The sequence below is a fragment of the Balaenoptera acutorostrata genome, chromosome 20 (genome assembly GCF_949987535.1).
Source record: "Balaenoptera acutorostrata chromosome 20, mBalAcu1.1, whole genome shotgun sequence".
Lineage (NCBI taxonomy): Eukaryota > Metazoa > Chordata > Mammalia > Artiodactyla > Balaenopteridae > Balaenoptera > Balaenoptera acutorostrata.
In genome coordinates, this window is record NC_080083.1 from 63,087,396 (window position 1) to 63,105,026 (window position 17,631).

Here is a 17,631-nt window from a genome sequence, read left to right on the forward strand (position 1 = left end):
ATTATTATGAACTTTCATCAAATCTTTAACCATGGTCATTTTTAAGTCTTTTGTCATTTACAGACAGTTCTGGGTGTACTCTGATGCTTTTGCAAATATGTTCCTATAAAAGGGTTTCATCTTCAAGGAATTCATGGAAAAGACTCTGACAAGTACAGGTTTCTGGTAACTGACTGTACTGCTGAACTGAATGAATAAGCATTTTCAGAACTCTAATGGAAAACTGATGAACTCATAAAAGTGCTAACAAAAGATCAAGATGAAAAAAGAAATTAATTACACGGGACTGAGTGAACTGATGAGGATGATTATAATTTTTGTGACTTTGAATAAAAAAAAAAAATCCCACAAGGACTCAGAGGCAAAAAATATACAAATCAATTTTCACTGCAGAGTAAAAGAGCTGTTACAGTGGAGGATTACTGGACTGAATGTCAATATTATGACATAGTATGTTTCGTGTTTGGTAATTGCAATCATTGTTGCTTTTGTTGTGGTCATCCGTTTACAATGCTTGGTGTCAGTCTATTTATCTCTTGTAAAAATAAAATCCAGTGTGTGTGTGTGAAAAAAAAAAAAGAGAAGAAATCAATGAAATTGAAAACAGAAAATTAACAGAGAATGATCAATGAAACCAAAAGCTGGTTCTTTGAAAATATCAATAAAGTTGACAAACCTCTGGCCAGACTGGCAGAGAGCAAAAAAGATACAAACTACAAATATTAGTAATGAAAGAAGAGACATCACTATAATCCCTAAAGACATTAAAAGGATAATAAGCAAATATTATCAACAATATTTGCCCATAAATTCTACATTTTGGATGAAACAAATTACCCCCAAAGCACAAACTATCAAAAATCACTCAAGTTGGCATGGACTTATATATACCACCAAATGTAAAATAGATAGCTAGTGGGAAGCAGCCACATAGCACAGGGAGATCAGCTTGGTGCTTTGTGACCACCTAGAGGGGTGGGATAGGGAGGGTGGGAGGGAGACACAAGAGGGAGGAGATATGGGGATATATGTATACGTACAGCTGATTCACTTTGTTATAAAGCAGAAACTAACACACAATTGTAAAGCAATTATACTCCAATAAACATGTTAAAAAAAAAAAAAGAACCCATTTGTGAATTATTGCAGTTTCAGAAGGAGAAGATTGGGAGAAGGGAGTGGAAAGCATATTTAAAGAAATAACAGCTGAATTATGGGAAAACGGTATGAAGGATCCTCAAAAAAAATTTAAAAATGGAATCATATGATCCAGCAATTCTACTTCTAGAAATATGTGCAAATGAAACAAAAACCCTAACTCAAAAAGGTATCTGCATTCCCATGTTCACTGCAGCGTTATTTAATTATATTTAACAATAAGTTAGACATCTTTAAATTTGTATCATCTGAAATCATGAAACAGTATTTAAAAATTCAGTATTAATAACTTCATGTTTCCTTTTACTCAACAATCTTAAGTTACTTCCACATGGAATAAAAATATAAAACAGTGTGTGTAGCTTTTCCATCAGTATATACCTTGGAAATTACTTGTGAAAGTTGACTCTGACTCTGAATGAAATAAAGGTGCTGAGATGAGACAGTGCTTCCAGAGAGGCTGTTTCCCTGCAGGCTGCAATTACTCTCTTCCTCACTGACTTGCCACCTGCACAGGGTCCGCTGTCTCTTACGTGGACTATTACTGTAGCCTCATCTTCCTTACTTTCCTGCTTCCTGTTTCTTGTTACTCAAGCTGATGATATCCTCAGTCCCGCTGGGATAATCTCCCTAAAGAGCAGCTCAAGCACCGTGAAATCCTAGGCTACCTCGGGGTCAGGCAAGGCAGTCTCCTGCAGGCAGTCCTCCAAAGCCACTCAGCCACGTAAGGATGGGCCTTGGGCCGGAAGGCTTCCTCACTGAGAGATACAGAGCCCACAAAGCCTGGGCTGGGCTGACCACCTCGTGTGCGAATATGCTTCCCTTCAGCTCAGAGAATGCTCTTCTGTCTTGGCTTGAAGTGTGTACATCACAGGGCACCTGTCCAACCCCACTGTTTTCTGTCCTCACAGGGAGGGGACGGAGTCTCTCTAGGGAGCACAGGAGGGGCAGGCAAACTGCCCTGTGTCTTGTGTCAGTGGACAAGAGAGACCCAGTGCCCCGGGGACGGACGCCCACCGCAGAAGCTGACCTTCTCTGCCTCTTTCTGTGCAAGTGAAGCTTGTTCCATTCAGTGCTTGACTGCAGTGTATTCTTGGTGACTCCAATACTAAGATGCAGTTGGCAGAAATGTTTGGGCTTCTATTCCTGGTGCCTGGCATTGTGATGATCTTTGCTTTCCTCCAGATAGCGATGCTGAAAATTTGGCCTCTGTGTGTCGAATTGAATCTCGGAGATAGAGTTTTCGGTGAGGTAGAAAAGAAGAGCTTTATTCCTTTGCCGGGCAAAGGCGGGACACAGCGGGCTCGTGCCCTGAAGAACTGTGTGTCCCAACCCAGGGGGATTGGTGAGGAGTTTTACAGCAATGGTTCAAGGGCGGGGTTTCTGATAAGGGTCAGGGTGTGTGCGGGGCCTGCACTCCTTTAATCTGGTCTCAGATGGTCTCCTGATGAGCTTCAAGGTTATCAAACTGTGACCTTCTCTCTGGAACATCTTCCACTTGGTTGGGGTTTTAGTTCTGCAGAAGAGCTTAAAGATACTGTTGTGTGCATCTCTGGAGGGGGAACCAGGAGCCTGCCCCAAGGCTGCACCATTGTTTCTTGGCGCGGCTCCCTTCTCTCTGCATCCCCTCCCTTCCCGGATTAGCAACTCTTCGAATCTGCCCTTTGGGACTAGGGAAGGTCACGGAGGCAACAAACAGGGGACAGAAAGGCTTCTGTGCCCGGGAGCCTCACAGGGTCCTGCGCGGTTTCAATGGTTGGAGTCGTCCCCAGGAATCAGTGACCAGTGCACAGTGCTTTACTCTCTGGGGATGGGTAACCAGTGCACAGTAACCTGCTCTGACATTAGGAACCAACATATATGTGCGAAAATCAGATTCAAGTTTACAAAAACAGACTGATAAATCAAACGTGGAAAACGAATCTATGAATTTCCTGTGAATTTCCACAGTAAGAAAACATAAAGCACATTGAAAATGTAATATAACCTTTCATGGAAAATACCTTGTACTTTCACTTAAAATATCCTAATTTTACAATTACTAGAAAGCTGTATTTTGTAGTCTGTATTCTACTGACCTCCTAATACCCTCTCCTAAAATGCTGTGGCAGGGTGTCCTTCCATTCTAGGTGAGAAAAATTCTCACCTGTTAAAAAAAAAAAAAAAAAACAGAATATCAACCTTATCACCTATCCATTTATTATAAGAAATACATAAAAGGTTTTTCTGGTCAAAACCCCAAAATAATTACAGTTCAGGTATTTCCAGAAACTGTCTGAGTTCACAGCCTGCCCCACCCGGTGCTAAGTGATTTGAGACAAGTTGAAACTCCTCAAGACTCTGAGGAGTTGCTGGACTCAGTTATTTTAGAATATGTAAAATGTAGAGAAAATTTTTAAAATCCCATATGCTCCCAATTAAAGATAACCATCATCAATGTTTGTAATTCTTCCTTCGAAAATCTTTATTGGTTTCTTTTGTCTTTACTATTGTTTTAAGATACAAAAGTAACATACAATATTCTTATTGGAGAAGATTCAAACTATACAGAAATATAAAGAGGAAACCATGGACATCACCCCAACACTTTGGTATATATGTATTTCCAGGCCCCTTTCAGCACATTTGCACACACACACGTGCATGTGCACACACACAATCTGTTTTCAAATTCATCCTTGTATGAAAGTTAAAACATCAGACAGTCAACCTGGAAGCAACATATCAGGGCTACATTAGCTCAGGTCTCCACAAAATGCCAAAACACATCTTAATATTATGATTTCAGCTTTCACTGAGGGTCCGAGAGAGAAGTGGCCAGTTAGCATTTTCTGCAAAATAACTATTGAAGATCCTGTCCCTTATTACTTATTCCTTTTGGTCAGAAAAAAATCAATCATGATAATTTCCTTCTAAAATTTGGTGCCATGAGGGATCTTTCTGAGATGATGGAAATGTTCTAAAATTGAACTATGGTGATCATTGCACAACTCTAAATTTACTAAAACTCAGTGAGCTGCATGCTTAAACTGAGTAAATTCTATGGGGTGATAACTAAATCTCAATAAAGCTGTTAAAAAAAAAAAACTGTGCCAGGAAAAGATTACTTCTTCTGACGAACTTGTTTGTATCCTTTATAAGATAATGAGAAATAAAATAATAAGTGCTAATATACATATACAACAAGCGCTGTTCGAAGTGCTTTGTATTAAACATTCTAAGCCTCCTAACAATCTTAGGAGGAAGATATTATTATTATCCTCATGTTACAGTTGTAAATACTAATCACACAGATTGAGCACCATGCCCAAGGTCACACAGCTAGTGATTTGAGCTGGAATTTGGACCCGTGGTAACTGGATCCAGAGTCCATGCTCTTAATGTACACTAAACTCAAATGTCTCCCAAAACCACCTGAAAGAGTTCAGGTCAAGGGAAATTTAGAGTTTAAACACAGAAATAATTTTATTTCTGGTACAATAATATCCACCCTTCTTTACATGCTTATGATACATTTTAATTTCAATTATATGTTAACATTTGCTTATACTGTAAACTATTTCAGCCTGTTTTAGAAATACAGATATTTTATGTTGTTTCTTGTAATAAGTTCACTGTATCTATGTATTATAAGTACAGGAACTATTTACTTGCTGAAATAAACTCTAATAAAAATTACTGTTATTGATGTAGAGAATGGACTTGAGGACACGGGGAGTGGGAAGGGTAAGCTGGGACGAAGTGAGAGAGTGGCACGGACGTATATACACTCCCAAAAGTAAAATAGATAGCTACTGGGAAGCAGCCGCATAGCACAGGGAGATCAGCGCGGTGCTTTGTGACCACCTAGAGGGGTGGGATGGGGAGGGTGGGAGGGAGACGCAAGAGGGAGGAGATATGGGGATATATGTACGCATATGGCTGATTCCGTGTGTTATACAGCAGAAACTAACACACCACTGTAAAGCAATTATACTCCAATAAAGATGTTTAAAAAAAAACAGTGACAGCATTCAAGCTGGTAAGGAAGCAGGGCAGCAGCACCACTCACGCATAACCAATGGGAAACACAACGGCGCAGCAACTACAAAACCGTTGGGCAGTTTCTTATACAACTAAACATGCAGTTCCTATACAATTCAGCAATTCCGCTCCTGGGCATTTATCCCAGAGAAATGGAAACACATGTTCACATGTACACAGTCTTCATAGCAGCTTTATTCATAATAGAAAATACTAAAAACATCCTATATTCTTCAGTGGTTTACTGGTAAAAACTAAACAAAACAGAAACAAAACATACAAACAAAAAACTGCTGTATCCATACAACTGCTTATTAGGCAATAAAAAGATGTAAACAACTGATACAATGACTTCCATGAATCTCAGGAGAACTATGCTGAGTGATAAAAGTCAATCCCAAGGGGTTACATACTGTGTGATTCCCTATATATGATTCTTTTGCATAACATTTTTTTTTAATTGAAGAAAATAGAGATTGAGAACAAATTACTATTAGTCAGTGAATCTCAAGACAGGAAGGTCAAGATGGGGAGAGGGTAGGAAAGATACGGTTATGTTTATAAAAGGGCAATACGGGCAATACAAGGGATCTTTGTTGTGACAGAACTGTGATGTTGGATATACCAGTCTACAACTCTGATAAAATTGCATAGAACTAAGCACACACACACACGTGCACACATGTGCAAGCACATAGATGAGTACATGTAAAACCAAGGAAATCTGAACAAGATGGGTTAATTATGTCAATGTCACTTTCCTAGTTATGATATTGTACTACAGATTTTCAAGTTGTTACCAATGGGGAAACTGGATAAAGTGTACAGAAGATCTCTTTGTATTATTTCTTACAATTGCATGTTAACCTAAAATTATTTCAAAACAAAAAGTTTAATAAAAATGAAAAAAAACATTAGTGTTATTTACTTTTCCTCTATTCACCTATTATTTAAATGATATGATCCTGGAAGCATTTAAAACTCACAGTGCTATTTGGAATCAGAACTATAAAAAATCAGTAGCATTCTAAAAAATTCTGGATAGAAATTCCATGATGAAAATAAGACTTTGTATTTAAATCCCTAAGATTTTTTTTCTCCAAAAGGAAAAGTTGAGTAGCTGTAAAGACATTCTATTAGGTCAGCCTCTGGAAGAAAAAACACTGATTTTCATTCTGCATACAGGAACAGAGAAAAAAATTACTCAGAGGAGGAACACGGTGCACTTTGAACATATGAGTCGATGGTAACCAGCTGAGGGAGAGCCAGATGGCAGTAAGATGAGGAGGAGGCCCTTAGGCGAGTGAGTTTCAAAAAGGATGTTACGGACACAGAAGGTCAAGCAGACTGCTTCTGGACCTCCTGTAAGTTACTATCGGAACTCCTGAAACAGTGGCTAGAACACTTCATTGTTTTTCCCACATTACAAAGTGTCTCCTTTTACAAACAATGCATCGCTCAATAGGAGGCAAAATACTTATTTTACGCTAAGTAAATAAAATGAAATCAAGAATATCTCATGTCACCAAGTGGAGCAGGGAAAACGCACCGACCGTCACCCAGGGTCCCCGGGGACGTGCCTGCGCTCTGTGGGGACCGACACCCAGCGTCCTGCACCCACACACTGGCGCCGTGGGCTGTCCAACAGGAAAGCGGTGCAGCCGCGTGCTGAGACCACAGCAGAGGCCTTGCCTGCTTTCTTAGGCACTTTACACTCAGTGCCAACAAAGTTCCGAGAACAAAGTAGATGTTGGGAGGAATTACTAAATGAGTTTGATTAAAATGACATATTAAGGCATTAAATGGCTACAGAAGTATAAACAAAACAAGTGATACCTGCAAGAGTTTTACATTCTTCATTCAAAAGTAAACAGTATGACCAAAAGTACAGAGAGTTTAAAATCCACATCCCAAACTGTATGAAACTTCAAACCCAGAATATACAACTCCCTATGTATTTTAAGCTTCACAACACATACCCTAATACACAGTCAAAATACACACTTAATATAAAAGAACCAACTTGTGATAGTTAAGTAACACAAATTCCTTGCAAACTGTCGGTTTCAAAAACAGGATCTAGCTGTAGAGTGGCACGGAGGCAGACGGGAACAAAGCGAGGCATATCATGTTGTGTGTGGAAAGATTCAACATTAAAAGATGTCAGTTCTTCCTTCGTTGAACTACATCTGTTCAGCAACATTAACAAGAAGACTAACGGTTTTTCTTTTTTAACTAGACAAGCTAATTATAAATCTCCAATGGAAAAATATAAACAAGAAAAAAAGGAAGATTCTGAAAAAGCACAGAGTAACAGGATACGGAGTCTGACTAGACACTAAACATTACCTTTAAACGGTAGAAATCAGCAGAGTGTGGGACTGGCACAAGCATATTCAGATCTCTCAAACAGAACCAGAAGTCTAGACTCAAGTCCAATGATAAAGGTTCTGTAGCAGAACTCCGATGAGGGAAAGGCTAGATCATTAAATTAATGATGTTGAAATGATTGGGTAACCATTTGACAAAAAGCAAAAACAACAGGATCCATATCTCCCAACCTACACTGGATACATTCCAAATGGGTCACAGATTTAAATGTTAAAATCAAACCATATATGTACTAGGAGAAAAATGGAAACATTTTCATCATGTGTTCATCTATAAAGAATTAGTGAAATAAAGTACATCAAGTACATAAAACAGAATGGGGAAGCTCTTTATGTCCTTACATGAAATAACCTCCAAGATATGTTAAGTGAAAAAAATCAGGATATAGGTAGCGCATAAGGGGAAGAGATAGTGGGGAAAGAGTATCGATGCTTCCATATGAAAGGATACACAGGGAATTGGTAACACTGCTCCTTCCCAAGAGGAAAAATGTATAGCGAGAGGGCTCCTATGGAAGGGGACTTTTCCCTGTATGCTTATTTTTCCTATCTTTCATATTTCAAACCACGGAACTCTATTACCTAGCTTTAAAAAGTTATTTTTAAAAACTGTAAGGGTACAATAAGCCACTGTTTCACTTTTCCTTATATTTATTGACAGCAAAGTCTAAATGACAGCAAACTTAACAGACATTTCTAAATATTTATATAATCAAATATCTCATATATCTCCATTTTGTATATTATATAAATTGGCAAAAAGTCAGCTAAACATATGTTTCAGGGTTATAAAGTAATTGTGACAAAAATTCAAGATAATGATTTAAAAGGGGACTCATGAAATACCCAGTTTTCATGAGACACCTCCTATTACCAAAAATGCATGTTTGTTTGTTTTAGTAACATCAAAGCCTCTGGCCTGAGAGGTTAGGGCCCAGATTTAAATTTGCCTCATCTCTCTGTATTTTTTTAAACCCAGTAAAAGTTTTATTTGTGGTGGATACATTCAGACACAGTCACGTATACATGTACATGTATATGTTAGCAACTACAACAGAAAGAATATGTTTTAGTTAAACAAGGGCTTGCTTCCTGTAGGGTCATTCATAACCATATCATCTAAAGACCGATTTTGTAACATGTTCTAGTGAAATTACCATTACTCACTTTCAGTACTAACTGAAAAACAGAAAGCTTATATATATTAGTGTCAGAGTAGAAATATTTATGATGTTTACAATTGACAATACAAAAAAAGTTAAAATGGATCGGAATAAATGTTTCAAGACAGTTTTGTATTTTACTGCCAGAGAGGAGTTTGAAAAAGGTATCAGTCAAAAAGATGGGGCTTCCCTGGTGGTGCATTGCTTAAGGATCCACCTGCCAATGCAGGGGACACGGGTTTGAGCTCTGATCCGGGGAGATCCCACACGCCGCAAAGCAACTAAACCCATGTGCTGCAACTACTGAGCCTGCGCTCTAGAGCCCGTGAGCCACAATTACTGAAGCCCACGTGCCTAGAGCCCATGCTCCACAACAAGAGAAGCCACAGCAATGAGAAGCACGCGCACCACAACGAAGAGTAGCCCCCGCTCGCCACAGCTAGAGAAAGCCCGCGCGCAGCAACGAAGACCCAACGCAGCCAAAAATAAATAAAATAAAAATAAATTTTTTACAAAAAGATGACTTTGGAATGTCTCATTGAATGCTTTAAAATAGTCAATATATACAATATCTCAGAACAATGCTTTATTATTTTTATAGCACCAAAAACTTAGAAATCAAATTTGGTAAACATATAAATATCAAAAAAGAGATTAAACCAAATCTATACTATCTACATCTGTTGTTCATAGGTTTTAATTCCTCCAAAAAAATAACATACTTTTTCAGTGTTAGTCCTTCAAAGAGTTACACCAAGTTATTTTATTACCTATGGTAATTTTCCATTCAGTACTACGTTTCCCATTTACTTTAATTACCTATCTTTGAAAAATGAACACATATAATTCATACCATTTACAGTTATAGTTTCAGATAATTTTCAGTTACTGGAGGTTATTAAAATATTTTCTGCAACAAAAATGAAATAGGAAGCAAAAAACTGTTTAGGATATGTGTAGAATAAAAATTGTAAGTACTAGCACAATAATATTAAACTGTTCTTTTTTTTCCTGAAAAACAGTAACAAGTAGGCAAATTAGTTTTAGGAGTTACATTTACAGTGAGTGCTAACTTCAAATCAGTGTCCCTCTTAAATACCAATAGGATCTTAAGTATCAACTTGAGCTCTAAACCAAAGATTGAGTTGAATCCACTTACGTATTTATATGTACATTAATTCACATGTTAATTCCAGCTCTCTGACATCCTCCACTATACATTCAACAACCCTACTGAGTGAAAGAATGAATGAATAAATGAATGAATACTACCACATTCTAAAAGTGAGATTTTTTTCACCTTTGTGTATATTTTTATTACAGAAAAAAATTGCTAATAATCATGGCAAATTTCCATATCATATACCTGTCTTTTAGAAAAATGGAATTGTCTCTGGACCAACTGGGTCTAACACTATTCTTAGATTGAAAAGCAGTAGCAGTTGCCCCAGAATATTTTCCTCTGGGAAAACAGCCAGGTTGTACTGTTTACTTTGAAGTTCAGACCACACAATAACTTATGCTGCTATTTTCAGACCAGATTGCTCCTGCTATACCAGGTGCTATATTGTTAAGGTCATACCAACATTTAGTGTCAATGAAGACATCATCTACACAAGGAATGGAAGAAACAGATCCACAGGGGAATGTTATTAACAATCTAAACTAGCTTTTTTTAACTCCAAGTAAAATTTGGTATTTTGGTAAAGACCTCTAAAGCCTTAAATAGATTATGTTGCATATAGCAACTACAGAGGCTTCAGGGTTTTTTCACCATCCACCGGTGAACATTAAAAAACCATGCTGTTTTACACATGGACTCCCAATTCCCCAACTGCAAACAGTCTTTCTTTTTTTTTTTTTTTTTTTTCCTTTTTTTTTTTTTTTTTAATGCTATTCTTGTCTGCTTACATTCTTTTTTTTATTTATGTATGTATGTATGTATGTATGTATGGCTTTGTTGGGTCTTCGTTTCTGTGCGAGGGCTTTCTCTAGTTGTGGCAAGCGGGGGCCACTCTTCATCGCGGTGCGCGGGCCTCTCACTATCGCGGCCCCTCTCGTTGCCGAGCACAGGCTCCAGACGTGCAGGCTCAGTAATTGTGGCTCACGGGCCGAGTCGCTCAGCGGCATGTGGGATCTTCCCAGGCCAGGGCTCGAACCCGCGTCCCCTGCATTGGCAGGCAGATTCTCAACCACTGCGCCACCAGGGAAGCCCGCAAACAGTCTTTCTTATTCCAATTGCACTTATGTCAACAACTTGATACCTAACACTCCAGGGACTTCAAATGCCTACCCTGGACTATAAAATTGTTAAGAACAGGGTTATGTCTTGAGCTATAGTTTCTAAACCTTCGATTTCCTTTCGTATGATAATATAGTATATAGACATTGTAGGTACTAAACAAATATCTGTTGATTTCCTGTTATTTGAAGGAATTACCTCTTCCTTTATGGATATAAAATACACATCAACAAGCTAATGGAAAAAGTATAAAGAAATTTAAAAAAAAAAGAGACAAGGTAGAACAAAAAAGAAACGAAAGTGTGGTAAGTTGAATATATGAAGTTGTGAATCAACATTTTAAGGAGGAAAAAAATGAATTAATGAGGGATAAAGGGAGGGCATCCCATCCATAAAGCAAGAATGCCCTAGTTGTGTCACTATTCAAGTTGGGGTGTAAAATACAGTTATCTGGCTTAATGTTTAATGGACATTACAGTTCTCCTCTAATTTCACCTAATTCATATGTGGTGATGTGAACAAATAAGCACCAATCCTCGTATAGATAAGAAACTGATATCCTGTTATGTCACAGCACGCAGATTATTTTAAGATGTCCTATTCAGCAACCCTTTCAGGACATTTTACTAACAAGCAGAGTGAAGGAGAGGCAACCGTTATGCAATCTTCCCAGGAAGAATTTGATACGAGGTTTCTTTGATCCTAGATATTCTTTTTGGCCTTTCTCTAAATTATTCCTCTTTGGAGGTTTGGAAAAGCACAAAAAATGGAATTTGCTGATTCACTGGGAGTTCGCTAGATATACTGTGCCCAAGTAAGCTTCCCTTCCTAAATCACTTTCTTGGGGCAGGAACCCTATTGACCTTTATCCTGTGAAAGTTCTCATCACTCCGGACTGTAAGTGCCGAAGTGCATGAATATCCTCCCAACTGGACTGTAATACAGGTCCTCCGGGAAGGAGTCAGACATTGCCTGAAACATGGTGAGAACGCAACAGCTATTGAGTAAATCAATGTTCTCCAGCCAAAAACTGCAGGATAATACCTAGCGATAAGTAGGGCCTAATCGACTTAGCAAATGAATGGAAAAGACAAATAAAATATAACATTTTAATGTGTATGTTTACGTACCATAAGACAAAACCTTTGCTAACAATGCCTGTATAGTAGTCCATTTTTAAATATAACAACTGAAACATTTCATTACCCAAATTCCTCCCAAAGAAGCTACAGAGGAATTTCTAAATGTCCTAGATCTAAATCTTATTGTTGTTATTGTTGTTTTTAAATCTGTTTTCATTTAAGAGGAAGAAAGCATCTGAAACCACTAAGTTGTCTTTCTTACCTTCCTATTGTTTAAAAACAGCTGAACTGATATTTTTCCTTTACTGTCTAGTAATAAAATTCTGAAAATAGAGATTGATGATAGAAAACTGACTCAAGCTAAACCACAGCACAGCTATGATAAAAATATTATAGTGTCTGGGTTTTAGTTACTTAATTTGGCTCACAGTTTAGAATAAGAGTATTTCTTTTAATTAACTATATTACAATTTTACTCACTTCAAAGCCTCCTCAAATTTATGGATTTTCTTTTGAGCATCTTCTTTTTCTTTATCAAGTTCAGTCTGCAAGTCATGAACCTGCCGTGACAAAGATGTAAAATTTACTAAAAGACAAGTCAAGTTTACTCAAAGGAGAAATACAATGAAACAGTAATCTTAAATCTATTTTTAATATAAAACTAGATTTAGATTTTTCAAGATAGAGGCTTGGTTAACCATAATCATTTACCATAGAATTATTTTAATAGTATTCTTCCAATAATAATTTTCTGGTCAAAGGTAATCATTGTTTAAATGTACCTGCATGTGGATTCCCTGTAAAATAAACTGGTATGTAAGAAATTCAAAAAGGGAGGAATCACTTTGGAATTTTTTTAACATTACGTATTAACCAAAGGAAAGTAATCCAACAAGACACAGGAGAATACAATAAATAATGTGTCTATATTCCCCAAAAACATACAGGTTATGATGAAACAGTCTTCCACTTCTGGGAATGATCTATATAACCATCTACCGAGTTTGGGGGGAAGTCCCCCCGCCCTGAGAATCTCTTTACTAAATGTGGCATCCTCTGAACAGGTGGGATGGCAGCAAGAATAATGAGGGTCAAATGAATATCCCTCTTCACAGAAAGCTCTTCGTATGCAAATGCAGATAAGCATACCCAACATGGACCCATTATATGGATCTAAAAATAGGAAAAGGAAACTGCTACAGCTGGAGGGAAGGAGAGAGTAAAACAGCAGCTATGGTCCCACAGAGGAGACAACTGAGGGTGCAGAGCCCAGCTGGAAGGTAAGGGAGCTCAAGTCGCTTAGCGGGTGGGGGTCCCGGGCACAATCTGCTGGCAATCCAGGTGAGGGGGGCAGTGCGCCTGGTGGGCACAGGAGATGGGAGAGGAGTGAGAAGAACGAAGTCAACGAAACGCACACACATACCCCCCACACAGTCACAAACCTTTTCAAACACTGAATCAGTGCTCCTCAAAAATACCTGTATTTAGTTAGCTATTTATTCGTTTGGACAGAGAACTATTTAGCTCAAAAATTCTATGTTCTTTGGCCTTTTCCTATTATAATTCTCTTATATTTTTTTCCTTTGGTGTTTTAGTAAAATAGATAAATAAATAAAATCAACTGCCTGTAAAGTGAAAGAGTGAGGATAGAGAGGAGCTCTTCCATGACAATATTTGATCGTAAGTGCCTACTGGCTGCTGTGACAGCGATCACCAAGGTGTAAATTATCTCCATTTCCACCTCAGCCTTTTCTTTCCTTATGATACCTGTTTCTCCTTCATGGACATCATGTCTTCTGGGATTCTACTGATGAATTTCTTAACGTTTTCTTTTGAAGAAACTCCTTTCTCTGAGTCGCCTGTATCGCGCTCTCCTCCCTTTGCTCCACAATATTTCTTCCACAGACCCCATTTTGGCTTCTTCCTCTTACTCATTCTTAAACAGAGTATTATCTGTTCAGATTTGGTGCTTGACAAAAAAAAACAAAAAAATACGGGGGGCATAACCCTGCTCCTGTCCACGTGCCCTAGGGAGGCCTCCTCAGAGCTGCAGGGAGACCCCCAGGAGGGCTTGGGGGGGGTTTCCCCTCACCCCCACAGACTAGGCCTCGGGTTCTTCGAAACCGCACATTACACGGAAACCTCACAGGAGCCGCGATCAGAGTCGCTGGCAAGTCAGCACCTGACACGCTGGCCTCCAGCCGGTTGCACTAGCAGGGACTCCCCACGATTTCCTGCTCAGTTTTCTTCTGGGACTCAGGACTCTCTGCACGCTAGCGTAATTGAGATTTACCCGCGTTGGTGGAAATGTCAAAAACTGAACCAACTTTGAGAAAAATCGATTAAGGTTACACGGTGATTACAATCGCGAGCTCTGGAGCCAGACTGCACAGGCTTCGCGCCTTCGCAAGCTACTCGAGACTCCGTGCCTCAGTCGCCTCTTTGGAAAATGAGGATGGAAATCAGGATGATCATGCTTTTCAAAACTTGTGACGGGTTAGTAAGTGGCTCCAGGTGAAGCTCTTAGAACGAACAATACTGGGGACGTGACAAATGCTCAGCAGTGTTAATTATCATCGCCTCCTCAGACTGAATACTCTACACACAAACATTTTCTCGAAACTTCAAGGTCATCATGAACACCCAAAACCACAATACAGCATGCCACATAATGGAATTCCCTGTGGACTATTTACCCTTTCAGAAAACGGATCCTGAATTGCTAAGAATTTTGAGTTCTTGTAAGCACTTTTTACCACTCACGATTCAATCTTAACCTTGGTCAAGTTCTAGCTGCCACTTCCTGATTGGCTTGTGCTACCCAAGCACCTTGATCTAATTTATCGCTTCTCAACTACTAGGACCATTTCTAAAGCAGGAATGAGACTATCTGGGTGGGAGAATGAGAGCCTTCCCTCTGAGTGAAACATGCATGTGTCAACGCACAGGCTTCTGAGCTGGTGGCTCCTCAAAGCGAAAAGCTGTTTCTCATTTATTTTTATATCCTCGGCACTCAGCACAACACTTGGCCCGCACTAGAATAGTCAATAAATGCTGTTCTGGGTTTTCTTTTTGCTTATTTGTTCTTATTTGAATATATTTGTATTGAATGCTAAAGGGACTCCTGGGGTTATACTTTTAGTTTTTACCTATATTCCAGATAGCTGGGGGTGATAGCAATAATGCTACCGCCAACCTTTGCTTCTGAATGTACTAATGGCAGTGGGAAATAAGCCTTAAATTGACTTGCTTACAATCCTTTCCCTACTATATAGTTAGCATCAAAAATGAATTTTAATAATTTAAATAATGAAAACACAAACCAGATAGACAGAGATACAGCATATATTCTCCAACATGGGCGTTTGCTGTAAATGAGTGAGTCAGGTAGCCAGAAGCACATTTATCGAGCATTTAGTAAAGGTAGATTTCATTCCCTTGCACCCTAAGAAGTTAAGTTATCAAGAAAGGTGTGCTTGTATAAACAAGAAAGAGGTTTGCTATGTGCAAGGAAACAGACTGTGGCAGACATCACAGCATAAAGAAGAGCGTGGAACTGCGGCCGACTCATACACGGACCAGCCGACAGCCGCACGGCGTCTCGCAACCACACTGCCCACTCTGCTTCTCACCACGACAAATACGGGGCATTGCGCACCATGAATTCCATAGATCATTTCACTGCACAATTTCATTTTTTAAAACTTCACTCAAGACACCTGTCCTCTTAGAGAAAATTAGGCCGGTAGTAGTTGGAAAACACTATGCAATACACATAAAACTGTGTAAATTTTAATTTTTTTTAACTTAATTAAAAGAATTATATATAAATACTAAAGACTGGAATAACTATTCCTAATAATTTTGAACTCCATCAGATCTCCATCAGAGATCAGTTGAGATCTCAACTGTGACACAGTTACATCAGAATTATTATAAGTAGATATTTCAATTCCAGCACATTTTAGGATATACATGCTTAACATCTGTCTCGTGAACTTCTTTCGGTAAACAGCACCGTCTTTTAACTCTCTGGTGCCTGTCTGGAAAACAGGCAACAGGTTATTTGTAGGAGGCAGGTGTTTCCTTGCTAGTAAAATCATTTAGCCTAACCGTTTCCTGATTTAACAGATTAGGACACTTCATCAAACAATGAAATTTAGTTTTACTACCTATTATTTGTTTGATGTTCAAAGATCTTAAGAGCAGGCAATAGCCACCAGAGATCAATAACGACCATTAGATAATGTGCGTGTGCTCAAATCAGGGACAGCATCTGATGCTAACTGTTTCTCTTACCTCAAAGACAAGGTAGACTCTGATGCTGCTTTCTTGTTGGCATGAGGAAATAATGTCATTCAGATGGCATTTCCTCCTCCTGAACAGATATTCAGAACTTAGTTTTCTACCAAAAGTTACCGAATGCACACACCTGTAACACTGTCTAAGACACAAACAAAAGCACTATCCATCCCACTTGGCTATCCGGTTACACAGTCTGGCACTAGGTAAGATTTATGTCAGCTCTCTGAGCAAAGAGGATATTCCCTGAGGGGGGTACAGGACATCAAATCTTCAAGGACTGAGCTCACAGCAGGTTTAATAAAGAAAGAAGAACAGATGTCAATTTAAAAGGGGGAGATTATGGAATTAATTGTAAAACAAAAAGTGGCACCCTGAGCGCCATTTTCTTCCAATACAAATGACGTTAGAACGTACGCAATATGTACAACTACACTTATTTTTCTTTACAGATGGCGGCTATTTTAAACACATCTTATTTACACTGAAAACAATTAACACTCTTTAACTAGTTACGTTATTTAAAAGTGAGACCACTTGATAGTTCATGGAAAGGGAAAAGCTGTAGTTATGACGCCTAATTAAAAGGATTTAGGTCTGCTCCCTGAAGTGAAACAGAATAGGATGGGGGAAGGTGGCTGGCTAGGGATGAACTGAGCTTTAACATTCTGTTTCTTGTGTGTGTCCATCAGGCAGAGGGGCTGGTGCAGAAACCTGAGTTTACTCAGCGGCCGAACAGCCAAGAAAAGACCGTGGTAGGAGAGACTGTCTCTCCAGCCCCAACTCTGTATGTCACAGCCCACAGGAGGACTCAACTTTGGGGTAGGAATACAATCTTGTATATTAGTCAGTGTGCACCTTCCTCCTGGTACCACACCCTCTGGGGCTCACAGGTAAGCAGATACCATCACTCAGGAGGAGGGCTGACCACGGAGTGTGAGAGAGCAGGAGGCCAGGAAGGTGTCCCTGAGGGATGGGGAGCCAGACATCTGCCCAAAGAAAGAACAAAGGACTAACAGGTACACCCAGAGGATGCGGATGCCTCGGGCAGTGGGGGGCAAGGCTTATGATAGTGCATGGTCTGCTCTGGGTACGTCAGATTGTTAAGCAGCTGCGTGCCTCAACAGTAGAAACCGAAAAAAGTCTTTATTTCAGTGAAAGCAGTATTTCTCCCTCCTGTTCAGACATCATTTTGTAGGCATGAAATATATTCAGTATCTTGCATTGAACTGTATTAAAACTGCAGGCGAAAAAAACTTTAACAATAAGAA

The 17,631-nt window shown here is 39.0% G+C and overlaps 1 protein-coding gene across 14 annotated transcripts in view; it reads right to left on the minus strand.

The window, feature by feature from the left end:
- Window positions 1-17,631, minus strand: part of CEP112 (centrosomal protein 112) — a 417,120-nt gene that overhangs the window by 285,916 nt on the left and 113,573 nt on the right. For all 14 annotated transcript variants that reach the window (XM_057536338.1, XM_057536336.1, XM_057536335.1 and 11 more), the window contains one exon: window positions 12,539-12,618. In XM_057536338.1, the coding sequence (XP_057392321.1) occupies window positions 12,539-12,618 (80 nt within the window). The remainder of the gene's footprint in view (window positions 1-12,538; window positions 12,619-17,631) is intronic.